The sequence below is a fragment of the Haliotis cracherodii genome, unplaced genomic scaffold, assembly GCF_022045235.1.
Source record: "Haliotis cracherodii isolate W230 unplaced genomic scaffold, xgHalCrac1.p SCAF_6, whole genome shotgun sequence".
Classification (NCBI taxonomy): domain Eukaryota; kingdom Metazoa; phylum Mollusca; class Gastropoda; order Lepetellida; family Haliotidae; genus Haliotis; species Haliotis cracherodii.
Genome location: NW_027266319.1, coordinates 41,374,217 through 41,400,384, shown reverse-complemented (window position 1 = coordinate 41,400,384; position 26,168 = coordinate 41,374,217). Strand labels below are relative to the sequence as shown.

Genomic DNA, 26,168 nt, shown 5'->3' with positions numbered 1-26,168 from the left:
AACAATATTTTGTCAACATATTTGAGCAAGGTTTTATCAACCAAATATATTACACTCAAGATTCGATAAACAAAATACATTACAAGCAATATTCGGTTTGCACTGAATATTATTCTAACCCGGATCTTCACAACGTAATAAAATACATGAACACTACACTGATGGATCCGCCTGGCTGGCCAGCCTACTTGCTGTGCTGATGTGGTCTACGCCCGGAAAAGTCACACCGTAGTCACGGGTATCTATGATTCCTGATAGAAATGAGTGAACTACTTGTGCGTCATAACGTAAAGGCCTCACTATCGATTGATCATTGTCAGTTTGGGTCAGCAGCAGTTGGTCATAGGCCAGTGTGGCCCTAGCTGCTCCAGTGACGGCGTCTATCGGGGCCTTCTCCATCACCGTCTGCATCGCCTTCACCAACATGATCAAAGCTGAACCGCCGCGACTCTGAAACAAACACGTGCAACACACCACAGACGCAAAGAAATTTATTTATAGCTTCTGACGTAATGATGCAAGCCGCTACCGTAATGGTCAAGTTGGCTCTCTGTGAATACCACGCTGGTCCATCGCAACCTTAACCAGGCTAAGTGTTCCGAATTTTTATTACATTTGCAACAGTGTATAATATAGCATAACATAATGTATAACACTTGGTAACCTAACCCTCGGCACCATCGGCAGGGAGTCCCAGTATCTGCTCTGGGGATGGTGTTCCATTCCCCGGCACAATGCGGGTAGCCCACACGCGGTTTATTCCGGGCATGGTGCTAATAACGGCGTAAAATCATACTCATTCATTCTAATACAAACTTCAAGACATAAGGATATTCACACTCGTTTCTCAGTCACACGGAACTGACACACAAAAGAGGCGCCACACGGGCTTCCGAAGAAAACAACCTCTATACTGAGTCATTTACGAAGCCCTCATCTTCTACACTGACAACTTACTTTCAAGAGATGCTGGTGCAGACACATCCCCAGCCACGTAGACGTGACAGTCTCCGTGATAGACTCGCACCTATAATGTGATAAGTATGTGAGTGAGTGAAGGTTGTTTAACGTCGCGCTAAGCAAATGTTCCAGTGAAATCACGGCGACCTATGAAATAGTCAAGTCTGGTCCAGACAGACCATTGTTGATGTCATGAGGAAGATACGATGACAGTCACTGAGTCTGACCTCATGATCCATTTCGCTGTGTAGAGTTGCGTCCCTTAGGCACACCAGAAACCTATGATTGAGAGTTCGAATCCAGGTTCGCCCCGATTATGTTTCTAGGTTTGTCAGCACAATACCAGTGCTCGTGATTTTCACCAAAGCTGTAAACGTGCAATACCTGTATCACTTTGTCTTTCCTCCATCAAACTGACTATTTAGAATTAATCTGTTTCGAATTAGCCAAAACATTCTGCTTTAAATGCCAATTTTGTGTCGAATGATGTTAGGCACGTAGTTCAAATAGTAGTAGTTTGTTTATTTTGATGAAATATATCCAAAAACATTTTCCTTCTAATGACTTTTCTAGGTGAGTGTTTCATAGAGTGCCCGTATGTGGTCACTATGGTTACGTGTACGGCGAAGTTATCTAATCGTTACCTTCGAAAGAGACTTTTGTGTTTCTTTCTTGCAATAGCATCAGGTACATACTGCTCCAGCAGTAATTTGGTCAGTCTGAAAAAATAGTATTCTGTTGATGGCTGTAATGATTTATGAGTACAGCTAAATACAAAGAAATGTACACCGCATCAAGGTACAGGTGGTGTATACATAACTTATTTTCTTTTGTTTTCACTTAAGACAAGTCATAACATTGGATAACAGAAACCTTTCACAGCGAATGCCCTTACATAGTTAGCTAGTTTCATAAGTCAGACAAGAACAACAAATACATGTTCATGGCATTGTTATTTCATTTTGGTAAATATCTGGAATATTATATTTCTCAATCTACAAATTAAACAAAAAATATTAAAAATAAAAAAAACTTACTGCGAGAAAAAGTCCATATTCTGTAACAGACATGCCGCGAGACACCCGGCGAATGTTGATCTGAAATAGTTGTAATTTTAGCAACATAGCAAGCCACATCATAGTGAGGTGCTTCACACTGGTCTTTATCGTGACGACCCCTTCTGCTTTGCCCATCGGTATTTCTCCCTTCTATCAATACACATACGACAACATTCTGATGGTAAGACTGTGTGGATAAACTACGACTTCAGTGCCCTTCATTTTCAAGTATGATTTAAGTATGATTCAAGTATGATTCAAGTATGATTCAAGTAAGTATAAAACGTATTTCCCTATTTTATGTTACGCCATGTGTCAGTACATATTTTAGAACTGATATTTTTTTCTGAAAGTTGGATGCGGATGAATTTGGAGTGAACAAGCCGTGATCACCCGATCCCGTTAATCGCCTCTTACGGCAAGCATGGGTTGCTGAAGACCTATTCTAATCCGGATCTTCACGCGAATGCCCTTATGTAAAACGAGAACACTGTTTCTATGATCATCGAGACAAGACAAGGAGACTTTGAGTTGTTTGCACGTTTTCAGACTGTGAGTTTGAGTTGCTCAATCTTAGTGCTGTGAAGTACAGCTCATGAATATCACTCCCGAACTGAGTGATATGCTAGTTTTGTCAGTGCTGGTTAACGTGCTTACTTGTCGGACAGAGATAACGTCCTCTGATTCTCCAGGGAGTTAATGACGGTGATGACGAAGAACTTGTTCAAGAAGAGACTTTCCAGTTCCAGCATGGCAGTGTCTAGGGATGTCACGTCAACACAATTCTGAATTCCACAGAAACAGAATAATTAGTACAGTAAACACTGAACTGAACACAAGAGAAACAAACAAATAAGTACAGTCAGCACTGTCTAAAACACCATTGTAACAGAATAACTAGTACAGTCAGCACTGTCTAAAACATCATTGTAACAGAATAACTAGTACAGTCAGCACTGTCTAAAACATCATTGTAACAGAATAACTAGTACAGTCAGCACTGTCTAAAACACCATTGTAACAGAATAACTAGTACAGTCAGCACTGTCTAAAACACCATTGTAACAGAATAACTAGTACAGTCAGCACTGTCTAAAACATCATTGTAACAGAATAACTAGTACAGTCAGCACTGTCTAAAACACCATTGTAACAGAATAACTAGTACAGTCAGCACTGTCTAAAACACCATTGTAACAGAATAACTAGTACAGTCAGCACTGTCTAAAACACCATTGTAACAGAATAACTAGTACAGTCAGCACTGTCTAAAACACCATTGTAACAGAATAACTAGTACAGTCAGCACTGTCTAAAACACCATTGTAACAGAATAACTAGTACAGTCAGCACTGTCTAAAACACCATTGTAACAGAATAACTAGTACAGTCAGCACTGTCTAAAACACCATTGTAACAGAATAACTAGTACAGTCAGCACTGTCTAAAACACCATTGTAACAGAATAACTAGTACAGTCAGCACTGTCTAAAACACCATTGTAACAGAATAACTAGTACAGTCAGCACTGTCTAAAACATCATTGTAACAGAATAACTAGTACAGTCAGCACTGTCTAAAACACCATTGTAACAGAATAACTAGTACAGTCAGCACTGTCTAAAACACCATTGTAACAGAATAACTAGTACAGTCAGCACTGTCTAAAACACCATTGTAACAGAATAACTAGTACAGTCAGAACTGTCTAAAACATCATTGTAACAGAATAACTAGTACAGTCAGCACTGTCTAAAACATCATTGTAACAGAATAACTAGTACAGTCAGCACTGTCTAAAACACCATTGTAACAGAATAACTAGTACAGTCAGCACTGTCTAAAACATCATTGTAACAGAATAACTAGTACAGTCAGCACTGTCTAAAACATCATTGTAACAGAATAACTAGTACAGTCAGCACTGTCTAAAACATCATTGTAACAGAATAACTAGTACAGTCAGAACTGTCTAAAACACCATTGTAACAGAATAACTAGTACAGTCAGCACTGTCTAAAACACCATTGTAACAGAATAACTAGTACAGTCAGAACTGTCTAAAACACCATTGTAACAGAATAACTAGTACAGTCAGCACTGTCTAAAACACCATTGTAACAGAATAACTAGTACAGTCAGCACTGTCTAAAACACCATTGTAACAGAATAACTAGTACAGTCAGCACTGTCTAAAACATCATTGTAACAGAATAACTAGTACAGTCAGAACTGTCTAAAACATCATTGTAACAGAATAACTAGTACAGTCAGCACTGTCTAAAACATCATTGTAACAGAATAACTAGTACAGTCAGCACTGTCTAAAACACCATTGTAACAGAATAACTAGTACAGTCAGAACTGTCTAAAACATCATTGTAACAGAATAACTAGTACAGTCAGCACTGTCTAAAACATCATTGTAACAGAATAACTAGTACAGTCAGCACTGTCTAAAACACCATTGTAACAGAATAACTAGTACAGTCAGCACTGTCTAAAACATCATTGTAACAGAATAACTAGTACAGTCAGCACTGTCTAAAACATCATTGTAACAGAATAACTAGTACAGTCAGCACTGTCTAAAACACCATTGTAACAGAATAACTAGTACAGTCAGCACTGTCTAAAACATCATTGTAACAGAATAACTAGTACAGTCAGCACTGTCTAAAACACCATTGTAACAGAATAACTAGTACAGTCAGCACTGTCTAAAACACCATTGTAACAGAATAACTAGTACAGTCAGCACTGTCTAAAACACCATTGTAACAGAATAACTAGTACAGTCAGCACTGTCTAAAACACCATTGTAACAGAATAACTAGTACAGTCAGCACTGTCTAAAACACCATTGTAACAGAATAACTAGTACAGTCAGCACTGTCTAAAACATCATTGTAACAGAATAACTAGTACAGTCAGCACTGTCTAAAACACCATTGTAACAGAATAACTAGTACAGTCAGCACTGTCTAAAACATCAGTGTAACAGAATAACTAGTACAGTCAGCACTGTCTAAAACACCATTGTAACAGAATAACTAGTACAGTCAGCACTGTCTAAAACATCATTGTAACAGAATAACTAGTACAGTCAGCACTGTCTAAAACACCATTGTAACAGAATAACTAGTACAGTCAGCACTGTCTAAAACACCATTGTAACAGAATAACTAGTACAGTCAGCACTGTCTAAAACATCATTGTAACAGAATAACTAGTACAGTCAGCACTGTCTAAAACACCATTGTAACAGAATAACTAGTACAGTCAGCACTGTCTAAAACACCATTGTAACAGAATAACTAGTACAGTCAGCACTGTCTAAAACATCATTGTAACAGAATAACTAGTACAGTCAGCACTGTCTAAAACACCATTGTAACAGAATAACTAGTACAGTCAGCACTGTCTAAAACACCATTGTAACAGAATAACTAGTACAGTCAGCACTGTCTAAAACATCATTGTAACAGAATAACTAGTACAGTCAGCACTGTCTAAAACATCATTGTAACAGAATAACTAGTACAGTCAGCACTGTCTAAAACATCATTGTAACAGAATAACTAGTACAGTCAGCACTGTCTAAAACATCATTGTAACAGAATAACTAGTACAGTCAGCACTGTCTAAAACATCATTGTAACAGAATAACTAGTACAGTCAGCACTGTCTAAAACATCATTGTAACAGAATAACTAGTACAGTCAGCACTGTCTAAAACATCATTGTAACAGAATAACTAGTACAGTCAGCACTGTCTAAAACATCATTGTAACAGAATAACTAGTACAGTCAGCACTGTCTAAAACATCATTGTAACAGAATAACTAGTACAGTCAGCACTGTCTAAAACATCATTGTAACAGAATAACTAGTACAGTCAGCACTGTCTAAAACATCATTGTAACAGAATAACTAGTACAGTCAGCACTGTCTAAAACATCATTGTAACAGAATAACTAGTACAGTCAGCACTGTCTAAAACATCATTGTAACAGAATAACTAGTACAGTCAGCACTGTCTAAAACATCATTGTAACAGAATAACTAGTACAGTCAGCACTGTCTAAAACATCATTGTAACAGAATAACTAGTACAGTCAGCACTGTCTAAAACATCATTGTAACAGAATAACTAGTACAGTCAGCACTGTCTAAAACATCATTGTAACAGAATAACTAGTACAGTCAGCACTGTCTAAAACATCATTGTAACAGAATAACTAGTACAGTCAGCACTGTCTAAAACATCATTGTAACAGAATAACTAGTACAGTCAGCACTGTCTAAAACATCATTGTAACAGAATAACTAGTACAGTCAGCACTGTCTAAAACATCATTGTAACAGAATAACTAGTACAGTCAGCACTGTCTAAAACATCATTGTAACAGAATAACTAGTACAGTCAGCACTGTCTAAAACATCATTGTAACAGAATAACTAGTACAGTCAGCACTGTCTAAAACATCATTGTAACAGAATAACTAGTACAGTCAGCACTGTCTAAAACATCATTGTAACAGAATAACTAGTACAGTCAGCACTGTCTAAAACATCATTGTAACAGAATAACTAGTACAGTCAGCACTGTCTAAAACATCATTGTAACAGAATAACTAGTACAGTCAGCACTGTCTAAAACATCATTGTAACAGAATAACTAGTACAGTCAGCACTGTCTAAAACATCATTGTAACAGAATAACTAGTACAGTCAGCACTGTCTAAAACATCATTGTAACAGAATAACTAGTACAGTCAGCACTGTCTAAAACATCATTGTAACAGAATAACTAGTACAGTCAGCACTGTCTAAAACATCATTGTAACAGAATAACTAGTACAGTCAGCACTGTCTAAAACATCATTGTAACAGAATAACTAGTACAGTCAGCACTGTCTAAAACATCATTGTAACAGAATAACTAGTACAGTCAGCACTGTCTAAAACATCATTGTAACAGAATAACTAGTACAGTCAGCACTGTCTAAAACATCATTGTAACAGAATAACTAGTACAGTCAGCACTGTCTAAAACATCATTGTAACAGAATAACTAGTACAGTCAGCACTGTCTAAAACATCATTGTAACAGAATAACTAGTACAGTCAGCACTGTCTAAAACATCATTGTAACAGAATAACTAGTACAGTCAGCACTGTCTAAAACATCATTGTAACAGAATAACTAGTACAGTCAGCACTGTCTAAAACATCATTGTAACAGAATAACTAGTACAGTCAGCACTGTCTAAAACATCATTGTAACAGAATAACTAGTACAGTCAGCACTGTCTAAAACATCATTGTAACAGAATAACTAGTACAGTCAGCACTGTCTAAAACATCATTGTAACAGAATAACTAGTACAGTCAGCACTGTCTAAAACATCATTGTAACAGAATAACTAGTACAGTCAGCACTGTCTAAAACATCATTGTAACAGAATAACTAGTACAGTCAGCACTGTCTAAAACATCATTGTAACAGAATAACTAGTACAGTCAGCACTGTCTAAAACATCATTGTAACAGAATAACTAGTACAGTCAGCACTGTCTAAAACATCATTGTAACAGAATAACTAGTACAGTCAGCACTGTCTAAAACATCATTGTAACAGAATAACTAGTACAGTCAGCACTGTCTAAAACATCATTGTAACAGAATAACTAGTACAGTCAGCACTGTCTAAAACATCATTGTAACAGAATAACTAGTACAGTCAGCACTGTCTAAAACACCATTGTAACAGAATAACTAGTACAGTCAGCACTGTCTAAAACACCATTGTAACAGAATAACTAGTACAGTCAGCACTGTCTAAAACACCATTGTAACAGAATAACTAGTACAGTCAGCACTGTCTAAAACACCATTGTAACAGAATAACTAGTACAGTCAGCACTGTCTAAAACACCATTGTAACAGAATAACTAGTACAGTCAGCACTGTCTAAAACACCATTGTAACAGAATAACTAGTACAGTCAGCACTGTCTAAAACACCATTGTAACAGAATAACTAGTACAGTCAGCACTGTCTAAAACATCATTGTAACAGAATAACTAGTACAGTCAGCACTGTCTAAAACATCATTGTAACAGAATAACTAGTACAGTCAGCACTGTCTAAAACATCATTGTAACAGAATAACTAGTACAGTCAGCACTGTCTAAAACATCATTGTAACAGAATAACTAGTACAGTCAGCACTGTCTAAAACATCATTGTAACAGAATAACTAGTACAGTCAGCACTGTCTAAAACATCATTGTAACAGAATAACTAGTACAGTCAGCACTGTCTAAAACATCATTGTAACAGAATAACTAGTACAGTCAGCACTGTCTAAAACATCATTGTAACAGAATAACTAGTACAGTCAGCACTGTCTAAAACATCATTGTAACAGAATAACTAGTACAGTCAGCACTGTCTAAAACATCATTGTAACAGAATAACTAGTACAGTCAGCACTGTCTAAAACATCATTGTAACAGAATAACTAGTACAGTCAGCACTGTCTAAAACATCATTGTAACAGAATAACTAGTACAGTCAGCACTGTCTAAAACATCATTGTAACAGAATAACTAGTACAGTCAGCACTGTCTAAAACACCATTGTAACAGAATAACTAGTACAGTCAGCACTGTCTAAAACATCATTGTAACAGAATAACTAGTACAGTCAGCACTGTCTAAAACATCATTGTAACAGAATAACTAGTACAGTCAGCACTGTCTAAAACACCATTGTAACAGAATAACTAGTACAGTCAGCACTGTCTAAAACATCATTGTAACAGAATAACTAGTACAGTCAGCACTGTCTAAAACATCATTGTAACAGAATAACTAGTACAGTCAGCACTGTCTAAAACATCATTGTAACAGAATAACTAGTACAGTCAGCACTGTCTAAAACATCATTGTAACAGAATAACTAGTACAGTCAGCACTGTCTAAAACATCATTGTAACAGAATAACTAGTACAGTCAGCACTGTCTAAAACATCATTGTAACAGAATAACTAGTACAGTCAGCACTGTCTAAAACATCATTGTAACAGAATAACTAGTACAGTCAGCACTGTCTAAAACACCATTGTAACAGAATAACTAGTACAGTCAGCACTGTCTAAAACATCATTGTAACAGAATAACTAGTACAGTCAGCACTGTCTAAAACATCATTGTAACAGAATAACTAGTACAGTCAGCACTGTCTAAAACATCATTGTAACAGAATAACTAGTACAGTCAGCACTGTCTAAAACATCATTGTAACAGAATAACCAGTACAGTCAGCACTGTCTAAAACACCATTGTAACAGAATAACCAGTACAGTCAGCACTGTCTAAAACATCATTGTAACAGAATAACTAGTACAGTCAGCACTGTCTAAAACATCATTGTAACAGAATAACCAGTACAGTCAGCACTGTCTAAAACATCATTGTAACAGAATAACCAGTACAGTCAGCACTGTCTAAAACATCATTGTAACAGAATAACTAGTACAGTCAGCACTGTCTAAAACATCATTGTAACAGAATAACTAGTACAGTCAGCACTGTCTAAAACATCATTGTAACAGAATAACTAGTACAGTCAGCACTGTCTAAAACATCATTGTAACAGAATAACTAGTACAGTCAGCACTGTCTAAAACATCATTGTAACAGAATAACTAGTACAGTCAGCACTGTCTAAAACATCATTGTAACAGAATAACTAGTACAGTCAGCACTGTCTAAAACATCATTGTAACAGAATAACTAGTACAGTCAGCACTGTCTAAAACACCATTGTAACAGAATAACCAGTACAGTCAGCACTGTCTAAAACATCATTGTAACAGAATAACTAGTACAGTCAGCACTGTCTAAAACATCATTGTAACAGAATAACTAGTACAGTCAGCACTGTCTAAAACATCATTGTAACAGAATAACCAGTACAGTCAGCACTGTCTAAAACATCATTGTAACAGAATAACCAGTACAGTCAGCACTGTCTAAAACATCATTGTAACAGAATAACCAGTACAGTCAGCACTGTCTAAAACACCATTGTAACAGAATAACTAGTACAGTCAGCACTGTCTAAAACACCATTGTAACAGAATAACCAGTACAGTCAGCACTGTCTAAAACACCATTGTAACAGAATAACTAGTACAGTCAGCACTGTCTAAAACATCATTGTAACAGAATAACTAGTACAGTCAGCACTGTCTAAAACACCATTGTAACAGAATAACTAGTACAGTCAGCACTGTCTAAAACATCATTGTAACAGAATAACTAGTACAGTCAGCACTGTCTAAAACATCATTGTAACAGAATAACTAGTACAGTCAGAACTGTCTAAAACATCATTGTAACAGAATAACTAGTACAGTCAGCACTGTCTAAAACATCATTGTAACAGAATAACTAGTACAGTCAGCACTGTCTAAAACACCATTGTAACAGAATAACTAGTACAGTCAGCACTGTCTAAAACATCATTGTAACAGAATAACTAGTACAGTCAGCACTGTCTAAAACATCATTGTAACAGAATAACTAGTACAGTCAGCACTGTCTAAAACATCATTGTAACAGAATAACTAGTACAGTCAGCACTGTCTAAAACACCATTGTAACAGAATAACTAGTACAGTCAGCACTGTCTAAAACATCATTGTAACAGAATAACTAGTACAGTCAGCACTGTCTAAAACATCATTGTAACAGAATAACTAGTACAGTCAGCACTGTCTAAAACATCAGTGTAACAGAATAACTAGTACAGTCAGCACTGTCTAAAACATCATTGTAACAGAATAACTAGTACAGTCAGCACTGTCTAAAACATCATTGTAACAGAATAACTAGTACAGTCAGCACTGTCTAAAACATCATTGTAACAGAATAACTAGTACAGTCAGCACTGTCTAAAACATCATTGTAACAGAATAACTAGTACAGTCAGCACTGTCTAAAACACCATTGTAACAGAATAACTAGTACAGTCAGCACTGTCTAAAACACCATTGTAACAGAATAACTAGTACAGTCAGCACTGTCTAAAACACCATTGTAACAGAATAACTAGTACAGTCAGCACTGTCTAAAACATCATTGTAACAGAATAACTAGTACAGTCAGCACTGTCTAAAACACCATTGTAACAGAATAACTAGTACAGTCAGCACTGTCTAAAACATCATTGTAACAGAATAACTAGTACAGTCAGCACTGTCTAAAACACCATTGTAACAGAATAACTAGTACAGTCAGCACTGTCTAAAACACCATTGTAACAGAATAACTAGTACAGTCAGCACTGTCTAAAACACCATTGTAACAGAATAACTAGTACAGTCAGCACTGTCTAAAACATCAGTGTAACAGAATAACTAGTACAGTCAGCACTGTCTAAAACACCATTGTAACAGAATAACTAGTACAGTCAGCACTGTCTACAACACCATTGTAACAGAATAACTAGTACAGTCAGCACTGTCTAAAAACAGTCAGCACTGCCTAAAACACCATTGTAACAGAATAACTAGTACAGTCAGCACTGCCTAAAACACCATTGTAACAGAATAACTCCTACAGTCGACACCGTCTCAATGACCAGGAAAACAGAATAGTTAGTAAACTTCACTTAGCAGTCTCAAAGCCCTGGATTGATTTAACTGCCACTCCATTATTTATAATAATTGTAAAGAGAATGACCGTCAAAATGCATCGTGCAGTCATTCCGCCGAATCTGACACCTTACCTAATAAACATACCTCTGGTGTAAAGGCTGCGGTCTAGGGGGTATGACAACAGCAGGGGGACTTAATGATGTGAACATTCTTGACAAATTAATTTATTCAAGTATATGGAGACATCTTGCCCGCCCCGATGGATCAGACTGCAGGTACTCAGAACAGCAAGTCACGCAAGACGAAACAAAATATAACGCGTTTGTAACTGGATGAGCTGGGTGTTTATAAGAACAAGGAGACACAAGTTTTATCGATATCCTACTTACAATTTCAGGATATCTAGCCAGTTTGTGTGACGTCATCTCTGTGACGTCATCGGTTGGGAAGAGTATTTGGAAAGCGTAGACATTGAACTTGTTGTAAGGTAGGCCTGTCTCCACCAGCTCGCCTGTAATGTCGGTCATGTCTGTCTGAAGCTCAGCGAAGGCTGATATAAAAGAAAATCATGTCAGCTTTGCTTCAACTCAAACCTCGCATGCACAGATAGTTTTTTTGGAAAGGGGTGGGAGTGCACAACTTTCCAAGGTTGGGGTGCCAAACACGATCATACGAACTGTGAAGACCCGTCAGTACTGTCGATCCTGCCCAAGGTGCCGACCAGTCAGTACTGTCGATCCTACCCAATGTGTCGACCAGTCAGTAGTGTCGATCACACCCAGCGTGCCGAAACATCAGTACTGTCGACCCTACCCACTGTGCCGACCAGTCAGTACTGTCGACCCTACCCACTGTGCCGACCCGTCAGTACTGTCGATCCTACCCACTGTGCCGACCAGTCAGTACTGTCGATCCCACTCACTGTGCCGACCAGTCAGTACTGTCGATCCCACTCACTGTGCCGACCCGTCAGTACTGTCGATCATACTCACGGTGCCGACCCGTCAGTACTGTCGACCCTACCCACTGTGCCGACCCGTCAGTACTGTCGATCCCACTCACTGTGCCCACCAGTCAGTACTGTCGATCCCACTCACTGTGCCCACCCGTCAGTACTGTCGATCATACTCACTGTGCCGACCCGTCAGTACTGTCGATCCCACTCACTGTGCCGACCCGTCAGTACTGTCGATCCAACTCACTGTGCCGACCCGTCAGTACTGTCGATCATACTCACTGTGCCGACCCGTCAGTACTGTCGATCATACTCACTGTGCCGATCCGTCAGTACTCTCGATCTTACTCACTGTGCCGACCCGTCAGTACTCTCGATCATACTCGCCTTGCCGGAATTCGGTTTGTATCCGGAGCTCCATCTGCTCCATGTCGTCCTGCAATTTCTCTACCGCCAGTCGGCTCCGACGTCGTAGAAGGACGCCGATGATAACGAGGGCCAGGACGCCGAGTGCCAGGAAGCCAACGGTTATATACAAGTACAAGTGTACTTTGGAGGATTGGATATAACGCAGGTAGCCGACACGACGTTGTATATAACCCAGGCGTATCTGCACAACAATGCCGCCATATGCAGGCGATCAAGATTCAACATACAAAAATTTGATGTGTGTGTGTTTGTGTATGTGTGTGTGTGTATGTGTGTGAGAGAGAGGCGGGGGAGAGGTAGGGTGTGTGTGTGTGTGTGTGTGTGTGTGTGTGTGTGTGTGCGTGCGACTGTGTGAGTGAGTATTTTTACGCCGCTTTTGGCAATATTCCAGCAATATCACGGCGGGGGACACCAGAAATGGTCTTCACACATTGTATCCATGTCGGGAATCGAACCTGGGATTTCGTTGAAACGAGTTAACGCTTTAACCACTAGGCTACCCGACCGCCCCTGTGTGTGTGTGGGGGGGGGGGGGGGGGGATCCAATACATATTATTTTTAGAACAGTAAACCATATTTTACTTTTAAACTGGCGTCAATTATCGGTGGGTTTCATCACTATTTCACCAGCCATTTACTCTCACCGTCACTGCGCCCGTGAAGAAGCCGGACTATAACTGGAATACTGTTCTACGCGGCGTTAAGTTCAACTCACTCTTTCCACAATGTTATAAGTGCAGCCCCTCACAAACCTGAACTTCAGGCTCCGGGGAATCGTCAGATATTGTGAGTGGGCGACTTTCCGGGGCCAGGCAGTGGATCTCAGTTCTGTACACCTTCCTGGAGAGTACGTCACAGCTATTCCTACCAACAGTCACGTGGAAGTCAGCTGCTGTTGCAGATAGATTGATTCGTTCCCCCTGCAAGTAGATATACACAGGTATAAAGGACGTGGATAAAGAGGTGCATGCGTGTGTGTGTTGTTTATTTACGGTGTTTGAAGTTTTCAGATGCCAAATATCACGAAAATGTGGGCGAATGGAAGTTGTATCAGCCTATGACGGGCACCCCTTAATTATCAGAATGGTATCGCCCTCGCACTCAAAACACATGCACAGGTGCATGAAGTGGCCAGGTCGTTGTGACTTTTCCGGGTGTTGACAACAGTCAACAGTTTCTCAGCAGCACAGAAATCAGGCAGGCAAGCCAGGCGGATCTATCAGTGAAGTGTTCATGTATTTTATAACGTTGTGAAGATCCGGGTTAGAATAGTTCTTCAGCAACCCATGTTTTGTCGAAAGAGGTGACTATGCTTGTCGTATAAGTCGGCAAACGGGATCGGGTGGTCAGGTTCGCTGACTTGGTTTGATGGACAGATATATTGTGTCCAGTTGATTATAAATGCACAGTTAATAATAATAGTCCATTTGTATGGCGCTTTTCCTATGTAGACTAACATATAGTCTCTGAAATGAACATATCGTACAGAAAAAAACAGTTGTTCAGTTATCTTAATAAAAATCTAATAAAAAGGGAGCCCAGTGATTCTCTTCATTTTCAGACTTGCCAAACATTATAGACTTGCATGGGCTGTAGTTGATATAAATGTATCAGGGTCTGTAAGACAGACTATTTCCTATGCTGAATCTCAGGCTTAAAGCGCATTAATATCCACGGTCAATGGATCAATGTGCACTTGAATTTCATTTTCAACTCACTGGGGAGGTCACAACACAAGCTGCCTTTGAGGCGCTAGAATGTTAAAAGCCGACTCATCCTACCGGGTACCCATTCACTGATGGGTGTATAGATGCACATTTCGAACAAAGTCACTTGTCCAAGGAGACACCACACGTTTTCACCGAAGAGCATAGCCAAGAAACATGTGTCTTATTATGTGTGTTCCTTTGTGTTTATTGACAGGTTTCACGACTACAGTGCGCAGCGACAGCTTTAAGACACGGAGAGGAATATAATTTTAGTCGATACCTGTGGCGGGGATATATTTATATGTCAGCCATAAATTTACAGACAGGAATAGCAGCGTTGTTGGTTGGCCTAATGAGAACAGTTTATTCTTTTTAAACCACCAATGTCTGTACTAGACCCGTGAAGATCCGGGAAGAAATAAGGCCTTCAGGAACTTGCAGTAAGAGGCGACCATGCTTGTAAAAGGCGACTAACGGGATCGGGTGGTCAGGCTCGCTGACTTGGTTGATCACTGGATTGTCTGGTCCAGACTCGATTATTTACTAACCGTCGTCATATAACTGGAATATTTCTGAGTCCGGCGTTTAACAACAAACAAACATTAAGTTTTCCTTCTGTGACTTCGTAACGATCGTATTTCATCCTGGTTGGGAAGGATACGAATTAGGCGTTCCTACAGTCAATCGCAATCACTGCCGGAATTGACTGAAACTCATTAAAACTATATATCAAACCAAATAATATTTGTGCTGATCGTAAGTCTACCTGCACTGACTTCCGCGAAGGGTCGCAACATTCAAATAGAGCGAATTATATCAGCATTGTCCGTTAGTTTGCGAAAGGTTGTGAGTTAGAAGGGGCTAATGAAACAAACACTCGTCACATTGTGCTTATTCAAATTTTTAAAAAGTACATTAAACCCGCTCATCCAGCTTATTTATATTTTAACAGCTATGACAATAAATAAAGTATATGTATCCTCTAAAGCATGTGTGTCCTTGTGATAACATTAAACCTTTGAAGCGCATTGCAATTAAGTTGTTGGCAAAACGAGCACGTGCAGCTGGGAAACTCGTAAAGCTCGTGCTGTAACGTGCTCTCCTCGCGGAAATTACTTAGTTCGGGGATACTCCTGACACGTCCACGTGCTCTGATTCCTGCACACCTGTGCATGTGTGACACATGCTCTAACACCACGTAAGACTTGCCTTTGGGCAGATGTTCAAATTAGAAACGCCTTAATAATAAAGAGATTCACATTTGCCACGTGCGTGATCATTTCCCATGTGCCAATCTGTCATTAATGCATGTTTCATAATAACTGACGGAAACCTTCATTGTCTTGTTTATATATCTAAATGTTCATTGTTTGTCTTGTCTAGTTGCATGTCAGTAAATAACTCTTTAAAGTACTTGATCATGAAACCCTTATTTTCAGTCTCTGGGAACCTCTCACCAGATCTTCAACCTTCTGTCTGTCTTTAGACACTTTTTCACACGTGTAGGGTTTCCCTCAGTCTATTTATATCTTGCATTAAGCACTTCCTTTGATACTTTAGGCAATTTATCTTTTAATTGGCCACCCTGGTCCTCTACAGGTAGCTTCCTTCCATACCTGACTTCCTCCTCACTTCATGTGCTGCTGTTGAGGAGGAAGGACATTTTCTTTTCTTCAGGTATGGAATGGCCACATTTCAATCTGTATTCATCTGCCTCTGTCAGAAATTGATATCTATATTAGGGTGTTGAATTAAATTATTATATATATAGTAATAATGAAATAAGTGGAGTAAGATTGAACACAGTTTTAATAGGCTAGCTCTTTCAACTCATTCCATTTACGAGTCTCATCAGGCCATAACTGAATAACGGACATGAAGTAGTAACATATAGTTACGTGACGTAACAGCAGCAGCCACCCCCAGTCTAATAAACGCATAATCATCATCTGCCTGTGTCTGTGTTCTACAACGGCACGAGCCGGATCATAAACACCACCCCGGGTACTCTAGCAATTCCATGTTTTAGACGGTGCAGGATTACAATCTTTACTTCGTGGAATTATCATGGAATTTGTATCATGGAACTTTAATAAAACATAACATACACTTGCAAGAATTGAAGAGCGTGGCCTGTCCTTTCAGTGTAGTTTAATGTCATTCAGGATAGTGATGCTTGTGAAAGTTTGGGTACCAGTAAACTACATTTACATACCACCTCATCCTTATGTCAGATGTTGGGATTCCGGGGTCAGAATATACCCGTGAAGTACTGTCGGAAATGCTAGAAAAACGATTTTCGGCTTTGTTTGTTAAATACGATTCTTGGAGATATAAAAAATAATAATGATATATTTGTGAAGTTGTGAAAATTCCGCAACCCATGCGACATCAGTGTTATACAATATTCATTTACTCACTCATTAACCCATTTTCCTTGTAAAAATATGTTTCTTCTTCCTCAAGACACACCACCCATTCAGTTGCCCCTGCCCTAACATATTCTAGATTTAAAAAACTCTTTAGAAACGTCTTTTTAAACTCCAATTGCATTTTGACACCGGATTTCGACTTTTGGGTCGTAGAAGAATTTAAGGATTGTCTCCATGACCTCTGACCCGTCTGTTCACATTTCGATCAACAAGGCGATCACGTTGTACATTAAATTTTACTGTACTTTTATAGATATATAACCTACGATAGAAAGTCCCCCCCACTCCCTCCCTACCCTGTATGTTTTGAAAACAAAAGTGATGGGAAAAGGGCCTCACCCTGATGATGATGACAGTGCGTATCCCCTCCACGAGGTCTTTGGTCATGCCCTCCTCAGTGAAGTTATAGAATACGGGATCGCTCACTATCTCCAAGGTCTGGCGAAGTAAACTGGAATTGACGCCATCCATTTGGAATTCCACCTCCACTTGTATTAGATCAGCGTTGTCGGGGTTGTTGTCTATCTCAAGCTTGTGTCTGAGCTCCTTCGTGACTGTTGGAGCACTACACTCTATCAAACTGTCATTTTTGTGGCGGCAACCCTAAACATTGAAACAATACTTGCAATGATACATTCCTCCCTAGTACATTGTTTTTGTTTGTTTGTTGCCGCACTCAGCAATATTCCAGCTATATGACGGCGGTTAGTAAATAATCGAGTCTGGACCAGACAATCCAGTGATTGACATTATGAGCATCGATCTACGCAATTGGGATACGATGACATTCATCAACCAAGTCAGCGAGTCTGACCACCCGATCTCGTTAGTCGCCAGAAGGCCTATTCTCTGTCCGGATCTTCACGGGTCTAGTACAGCCATTGGTGGTTTAAAAAGAATAAACTGTTCTGATTAGGCTAACCAACAACGCTCCTATTCCTGTCTGTAAATTTATGGCTGACATATAAATATATCCCCGCCACAGGTATCGACTAGAATTATATTCCTCTCCGTGTCTTAAAGCTGTCGCTGCGCACTGTGGTCGTGAAACCTGTCAATAAATTGCGGCGACTGACACATTCGTCACACCAAGGAACATACATAATAAGACACATATTTCTTGGCTATGCTCTTCGGTGAAAACAGTTACACGCTGTTACACATGTGGTGTCTCCTTTGTTCGAAATGTGCCTCTATACACCCAGCAGTGAATGGGTACCCGGTAGGATGAGTCGTTTGTTACCTTCTAGTGCCTCACAGGCAGCACATTGATCCATTGACCGGGGTTAATAATGCGCTTTGGGCATAAGATTCAGCATAGGAACAAATTGACTATTATTATTAACTGTGCATTTAAATTCAACCGGACACAATATATCCGTCCACTACTATTTGCCAAAATAAAGGTAAACCCAAACACTTATTATTTTTTCCGGAACGGAGATACATGCAATAGAGAAATAAACATATTCAAGACGTCATAATGTGTGTTGGAAATCCTGTTATTTTGAAGACCTTTGAAGCAATTTTGGAACATTCGAATTAACATGTCCGAGTGATATCCTGAACATTAACACGTACATGCTTGTAACATTGGAAGAACATACTATAGAACTATTAAGGTTGTAACAGTAACATAAATGTATCTAACTGTATGAAATTTTTAGACCCGAATCTTTATAAAACTTTTAAATTCAAATTGATCAAATTGTATGTACAATTAATAATTTCAACAAATGGTTAGACTTGTAAAAGTCAAATTTACAACATATAAACGTTTTTTGCTTTGGAAAGGCGTAAATATTTACGAAGTAAAGATATACATTCTTCCAGTGTAAGATGTTATAACTACAACTACGTCATTACTGCTGCAGACCATGCAACGATGTCGTAAGAGGCGACTGACGTGATCGGGTGGTCAGGCTCTTGGTTGATGCATGTCATCGTATGATTATGATCTCAATCACTGGAAAGTCTGGTTCAGCCTCGATTATTTACAGACCGCCGTCATATAGCTGGAATATTGCTGAGTGCGGTGGTAAGCAACAAACAAACAAACAAATTGCGGCAGACAAAATGAAATATGTACCTCCGACACGCTCGCGCCCACGATCTGCATTCTGGGATTCTGGATGGCGTCGAAGTTGGTCCCTGATATTACCAAGTTTCTCCCGCCACTTCAACACAATTATCAAGTTTTTAGAAACATTATTGTAAATGCTCATGTGTATCAAATAAATCCTGTCATATTTAGTTGTGAGGTTTGAGTGAATTTGGTTTTACTCTGCAGTCATCAATATCACAGGTTTACTCGACCGTCAAATAAATAGGCACATGTGGATCACTGGCTGAGCTGTGCAAGGATCCGCTGAGCGTGGGTTCGAATCCTCCCTTCTTGGGCTGGTGCATTTCACCAAGATAGCAAAAGTCCACTTTAGACTTAATTTTGACACGTTTTGCTGTAATTATTTTTCAAAGTCAACTCGCTCCCATGTTTGTACAATTACCTAACCATACGCATCCATTTGCATCCGTGGTCTTGTCGTAGAGCATCCGCCCGGAGAGCGGAAGGTCCGGGGTTCGATCGCCTCACGTGTCATACCAAAGACGTTAAAAGATCTACTTGTTGTTACCCTGTCTGGCGCTCGGTATTAAGGGGCTAAAACAAGGACTGGTTGGCTCGGAGTCAGTAAACTGTCTGGTGGGGTATTTATGTTAAACTGCGGCATGGTCTCAACAGGCTACCGCTATTGACTCGGCTTATGTCCGGACAAGTACAAGCAGCCACACACACATGCATGCACGTCGCTCTGTAAGTGCAATTATCTTGAACGCGACGTTAAACCCCATTTCACCCACCTCACCATTTACATCTGCAGCAATCTGAACACCGGTAACTCTGTTTCCATTTGCAACAACCATATGATCATATACATTAATATGGACTATATATTGCTTTAAACACATTTCGAATTTGTTTAAATTTAATTTTAGACATGACAATGGCTAAATTAAACACCAAGGCACATTATTTTTTTAATTAATTTTCTGCTTCTAAACAATCGCAATATGATAAACAAGATCACAACTACTTTATGTTTTGTGTATACATATATGATATGGCACACTAACATGTACATTGCATAATAAAGTACACCAATACCTGTCAAAGGATCTGTTTGGGAATATCCCTGCTATAGTGGGGTCTTCAACGTAACGGAATGTGCCGATTGGGTTGATGTCATTTTGACCGTTCGTCCAAGTCACGTTTTGTTGTCCTGGCGACTCACTGGGGGGTGTGAGACACGTCATGACATCATGGCTACTGTGGATGGAAACAGAACCGTCGGACACCAGGTATAGGGGGCGTCGTGGAAGTTAATACTGTCACTGCATGCACACATATATTTGCATTCGATCCACAATCAGTAGGTAAATTCAAAACCACTCGCACTCATTCAACTTTAACAGAGTCATGCGCGTTGAACAGGTTTAATTTCTAGTGGCCAATCGTCTATGGCACCGTATTTCGCTGTTCAGCATTGCGTCCCTTTCACACGCCAAAAAACCTAGGATTATGGGTTCGAATTCCGTTTCGGCCCGATTATGTTTCTATATTGTCAGCATCATGCCCGTGCTCGTGGGTTTTAACAACTTGCTAAACATCTAATTCCTGCATATCCTCGGGCTTTCCTCCCACATGAAGCTGACACGCCGTGATGTAACTGGAATACTGTTCAAGGCGGCGTTAAACCAAACTCACTCACTCACACTGATTCTTGGGGGTTAGAAGAGGATCCCAGAACCTATACTGGTCATAAGAGGCGACCAAATGACATGGTGTCGGGCTCGTACCCGGGTGGTGTGGATCGTTGCTCGCAATACCAATCACTTGTGTGTCTGGTCCACACTCGATTATTTACAAGTCGCCGTCATATAGCTGGAATATTGCTGAGTACGGTGTTAAATAACAAAAAAAAGTCCCCAGCTAATTATGCACGTAAGAGGCGACTAAATGCACCAGGGTTGTCAGCCTCGGTGGCTTGGCCGACTGAGTGTCATAGTACCCACAGCATCCATAGGACGTTGATAATCACAGTGTTACTCGTCACTCGGCTATGTACAATCCGCGGCCAAGTAGCCCGAAAATAGCTGACATGGCTTTGAACGCACAGAGTTTATACAGCACTCTACAGGGAAGAAACGTACTGTTTGATAAATCGTAATCACGAAGAAAATGCTCACGCACGCACGCACGCACGCACGCACGCACAAAATAAAATGGTCGCTCGGCCTCGGGACTGCGATACCATGCACGTAGTGTCAGTGATGCCAATACTCATGGAAAGATGACTTGTTTCAACGTCCGTACGTAATGTTGATGCCCGTGCACTTCTTCTCCCCTATTGTGATGTTGAGTGCGCTGATACTGAGGAGGTGAAGGCTACTCCCATTCAGCGTGAGACGTGTGCCCCCTGCCATCGGGCCCTTATCTGGACTCGGTGTGTCAATAGAAGCATTGCCCTGGAACAGCAATACAGCACTCGATGAGATACAGTAAAGGGCCCTTGATATTCCGGGATGGGAAGGGGAGGGGGATGTACACAAAATTGTTCCCTGAAACAAAAATAAAATACGTCCTCAGGTTTTACTAAATCAATGAAACGTCCCAGGTTTTACTAAATAAATAAAACAACTTTAGGTTTTACTTATCAATAAAACGTTCTAAGGTTTTACAAAATAAAATAAAACGTTTCCAGGTTTTACTAAATCAAAACGTCCTCAGGTTTTACTTAATCAAAAAAACTTCCCCAGGTTTTACTAAATCAATGAAACGTCCCCAGGTTTTGCTAAATCAATAAAACATCCCGAGGTTTTATTAAATCAATAAAATGTCCCCAGGTTTTACTAAATGAATAAAACGTCCTCGGGTTTTATTAAATAAAAAATAGTTCACTGGAAACCTGGATGTTCTGAAGCTGACGCGTTGTGTTGGTGTCCACCCACTTCGCCTGATGTTTTGGTGAAAGACGGGGAAAAGTAAGTAGGTGATATGGATTTACAATGCTTGGCTGGATTTAGGTAATTATGTGTTTCCTCTACGTCTGGCTTACTCAGAACAAATTAGATACCTAATTACTTGAGGATAAAACGTCTGAAAAGACTAATGAATAACACGGTCCGCATCTTAAATCTATCATAATTAGTGAAAACGAGAATATATATATATATATATATATATATATATATATATATGTGTGTGTGTGTGTGTGTGTGTGTGTGTGTGTAAAGAATATATCAAAACTTTTACTCTTTCAATACAAACACTAAGTTTTAGGGTTTGACATGCCTACTTTGTGTTTGAAAATCACTTCAAACCAGAGTGAACATGATTCCCATACGTACATCATCTGCGTTATTTGGTATCCAATGTGGGTGACCACAGTCCTTGAATGTCGTACAGCTGAAATGGACAACACCACTCCATGAAATGCACAACAACCTTTCAATGCAATGTACGACTCCCATCAGTCAGTGCCATGCACTATTCTGTAAAATGTTAAAATCACTCAAAGCACAATGTACTCAATCACCAGTACAAAACCCATCAATAAAACCTGTTAACTGAAGCGTATTGTCTGTGTGGCGTGGCGTGGCGTGGCGTGGTGTGGCATGGTGTGTCGTGGTGTGGTGTTTGTGTACACGTCATAGTCATTCCATTAAATCTTAATATCTAATACAATCAATGTTTCTACAGTTGCGTTTGTCCATATTAAGCAGAATACCAACTAAGACCACATGAACTAGCTGTTGAATGGACAAGAACACATTCTTGAGAGTTTAAAACATGCTACACAGCAAGTCGTTGACCAATCGATTCTGATAACTGGTTCTCGGAACTTAAAGCCAAACCATAGTACGAAGCTACACACAATATGCCTGCAAATACTGACTATGCATATTTTAACACACTGATGCTTACAAAATCGCTTACAACATACTTTCTTGTTTTTTGACACCATCCACAGAACGGATCAGGCCGACATGATGAAATTTTACCACTGCACGGACCTTTGTGCAGGGGCACTGTCTCAGTCTGCAATGTAAGTCATGGTCATTAAAACATTAAAACAAATAAGTCTGTGATTTTTTGCTACGTTTCCGTTTGATTAAGATACGTAGTGGTACTGATGTATGCGAGACCGGATCCTCGTGCTGCATCCCATACCAACATTGTGTTGTGATGTAGCCAGTTACTGTTAGGTAATCAAACGCAAAAGGAAGTATGTGAAAAAGCCTTTAAAGGGCAAGTTCACACGGAAATGAACCATTTTTTCTTGTACTTTTTCCACATTAAAAGTGTTAACATAGTGTCATAGACAAAAATATAAAAACATCATATTTAATTAACATATTTATTGCACTAAAACGATTTATATTTTTCACATTTACCAAGTGTTCTATTTCCATAACAAAAACACCATGGCTTATGCCCCTTGCAATATGACGTCATTGGTGCCAATTGATAAACATTATGACGTCATCATGCTTTGTTAGAGCCGCTTCACGTGGTGTAGGTACAGTTTTGTGATTCTAGCATCTCAGATGCCAGCCAGAATTGTGTTATGCTGAGTCACCACTGCACCGGAGTGTGTCGTAGACCATGTTGTTTTACCGCAAACTGGTCCTTGATATCTTTTGCGTTGAGAATAGACAGGGACCCAGTTGAATTGGCACCAATTACGTCATAATCTAAGGGGGATAACTCAGGCCTATTTCGCTCGTAAAACGAAGGCCTCATAACGGCATATCACTTTCACACTATTGTGAGCTTCCTACTTTCACTGTGAAAAAAAATGAGTGTATATTTTCAAACACAGATACTAACTAATTCTAAAATTGCGTTTTGTTTAGAAAAAGAAAGAAAGTGATTTTTGCGTGTACACTTCCCCTTTAAACGACCCAGTTGTGTCTTCATATGAGTAAATAAGTGAGTTGGATTCAACGTGTCTTTCAGCAATATTCCAGCAATATGATCACTGCGGTGGACAATAGAATTGGTTTCACTCATTTGTATACATGTGGGGTGGGGTGGGACGGGGTGGGGTTGGGATGGGATGGGGTGGGTGGTGGGTCAGCCCCGGCTCATGCTTTAACCACTAGGCTACCCTAAAGCAGGGTAGTGCAGGGTAGAATCTATGAAGGCGTGCAGGGTAGATTTAAGTCGCCAAAGAAGCGAAATGGTTTACCTTGTCAGTTTAATATCTAATTTACATATAAAAAACATTTCGTACTTTCTTTAGTAGCATAATGCCATTATACTGGCTACTCGGGGTGATCACTGCACAGTATTGTTCCGAAGTCCATATACACGTTCATACATATGCAACAAGGAAAATACAAATTAACGTCTTACTCTGTTTTCGTAGAGAACGATCACATCATTTTCAACGATCTTCATCTGTCTGACTGCTGTCCCCTCGATTGACAGATTGCCGATGTAGACACCTTTCAGCAGGTTTTTCTTTCGTGTGATGTATAACTGAAATAATATACTGGATTAAAGAATTAATGGGATTACGCAGGGGGGGGGGGGGGGGGGGGGGGAGGACGGTCTTATCATTGAAAATCATTAAATTTGCTTCTTCGGCACAAATGTGCGACATTTCAAACATGGTGAGGGGTATGCGGTTGCAAATTCATTTCTTGCCCCAGTCTTCACTGAACCAATCTATTATGTTTTTACACAAACTTACCCAGCCAGAGATTACTTTTTACAACTGTTGCTGGGATGAGTGGTATATGCATAATCATATCTAACAACATTTCTTTCATTTTTCAGTTACATAAAAAACAAACTCGGTATACTTTCTTTGCCCCTCCCAGTTTATTTTTTATATTTTACCAGGCGAAATTCGGTTCCGGTTCATCATATTTGAGTTCTTTTCCATCCCGAAATTAAATCAAAGTAAAATTCGACCTATATAACAAATTTATAAAAATTCTGAGCCTCAAGTATTCTTTTTAAGTGGCCTAACACTTTATGACCTCACCATTCGAACTGACCCATTCGTCGGAGCCACTAATATCAAACTGTGAAGACCGCCGTTAATTGATGCTCCTGTAACCTTGTGAATCCTGCCGATCGCTTCTCGAAGTCCGGATAGTAGGTTCTTTAAATTTCCAAGAATCCCAATTTGGTAGGAAAGATTTGCTATGAAGTTTTTACACGGCTTCTCACTTTGGCATAGGGTTTCTTTTGTCCTCTTGAAACAGAGTATGTTCAAACATAGGATAATTTCCTACAAGTAATAAATATATAAAGTATAACAAAAAAATCTTCCTTAATAGAACGCCCAATTATACTGACTCGAACTCATCGACATGCTTTGACATACAGACGGAACACACACACACACGCACAGGCGCAAGCACAGGCGCGCACACACGCATACACACACGAATACACGTACACGCACACGCACACGCACACGCACGCGCACACACAGAGTTGTTCAACATGCCTCTACATACATGCACCACACATGTACTAAGCCACATGCACTGACATATCGGCGGCACACACACCCCTCCCTCACACCCAACCCCCACATCTCCCGACACACGTATACCCAGCCACATGCATTGACATATCGGAGGCACACACACCCCTCCCTCCCGACCCAGACCCTAACCCCTCCAACACACGAGTACCCAGCCACATGCATTGACATATCGGCGGTACACACATTCCTTCGTTACACCCCACACCCCTCCTACACACGTGTACCCAGCCACATGCACTGACATATCGGCGGCACACATACCCTCCCTCGTGCCCCACACCCCTCCTACACACATGCACCCACCACATGCACTGACATATCGGCGGCACACACACCCCTCCCTCACACCCAACCCCCACATCTCCCGACACACGTATACCCAGCC

General features: G+C 40.0%; 1 protein-coding gene across 2 annotated transcripts in view; it reads right to left on the bottom strand.

The window, feature by feature from the left end:
* LOC139444774 (plexin-A1-like) overlaps window positions 1-26,168 on the bottom strand; it is a 58,314-nt gene that overhangs the window by 15,985 nt on the left and 16,161 nt on the right. Inside the window, exons 3-18 of one of the 2 annotated variants that reach the window (XM_071225722.1) lie at window positions 25,271-25,483; window positions 24,634-24,759; window positions 23,219-23,313; window positions 22,623-22,680; window positions 21,589-21,740; window positions 20,380-20,541; window positions 19,306-19,393; window positions 17,556-17,819; window positions 13,828-13,995; window positions 13,034-13,256; window positions 12,081-12,241; window positions 2,676-2,803; window positions 1,998-2,057; window positions 1,605-1,679; window positions 958-1,027; window positions 301-450 (exon numbers count right to left, since the gene is read on the bottom strand). In XM_071225722.1, coding sequence (XP_071081823.1) covers window positions 301-450; window positions 958-1,027; window positions 1,605-1,679; window positions 1,998-2,057; window positions 2,676-2,803; window positions 12,081-12,241; window positions 13,034-13,256; window positions 13,828-13,995; window positions 17,556-17,819; window positions 19,306-19,393; window positions 20,380-20,541; window positions 21,589-21,740; window positions 22,623-22,680; window positions 23,219-23,313; window positions 24,634-24,759; window positions 25,271-25,483 — 2,193 coding nt within the window. Of the gene's footprint in view, window positions 1-300; window positions 451-957; window positions 1,028-1,604; window positions 1,680-1,997; window positions 2,058-2,675; window positions 2,804-12,080; window positions 12,242-13,033; window positions 13,257-13,827; window positions 13,996-17,555; window positions 17,820-19,305; window positions 19,394-20,379; window positions 20,542-21,588; window positions 21,741-22,622; window positions 22,681-23,211; window positions 23,314-24,633; window positions 24,760-25,270; window positions 25,484-26,168 lie in introns of both variants that reach the window. The other variant, XM_071225723.1, reaches the window with a different exon arrangement.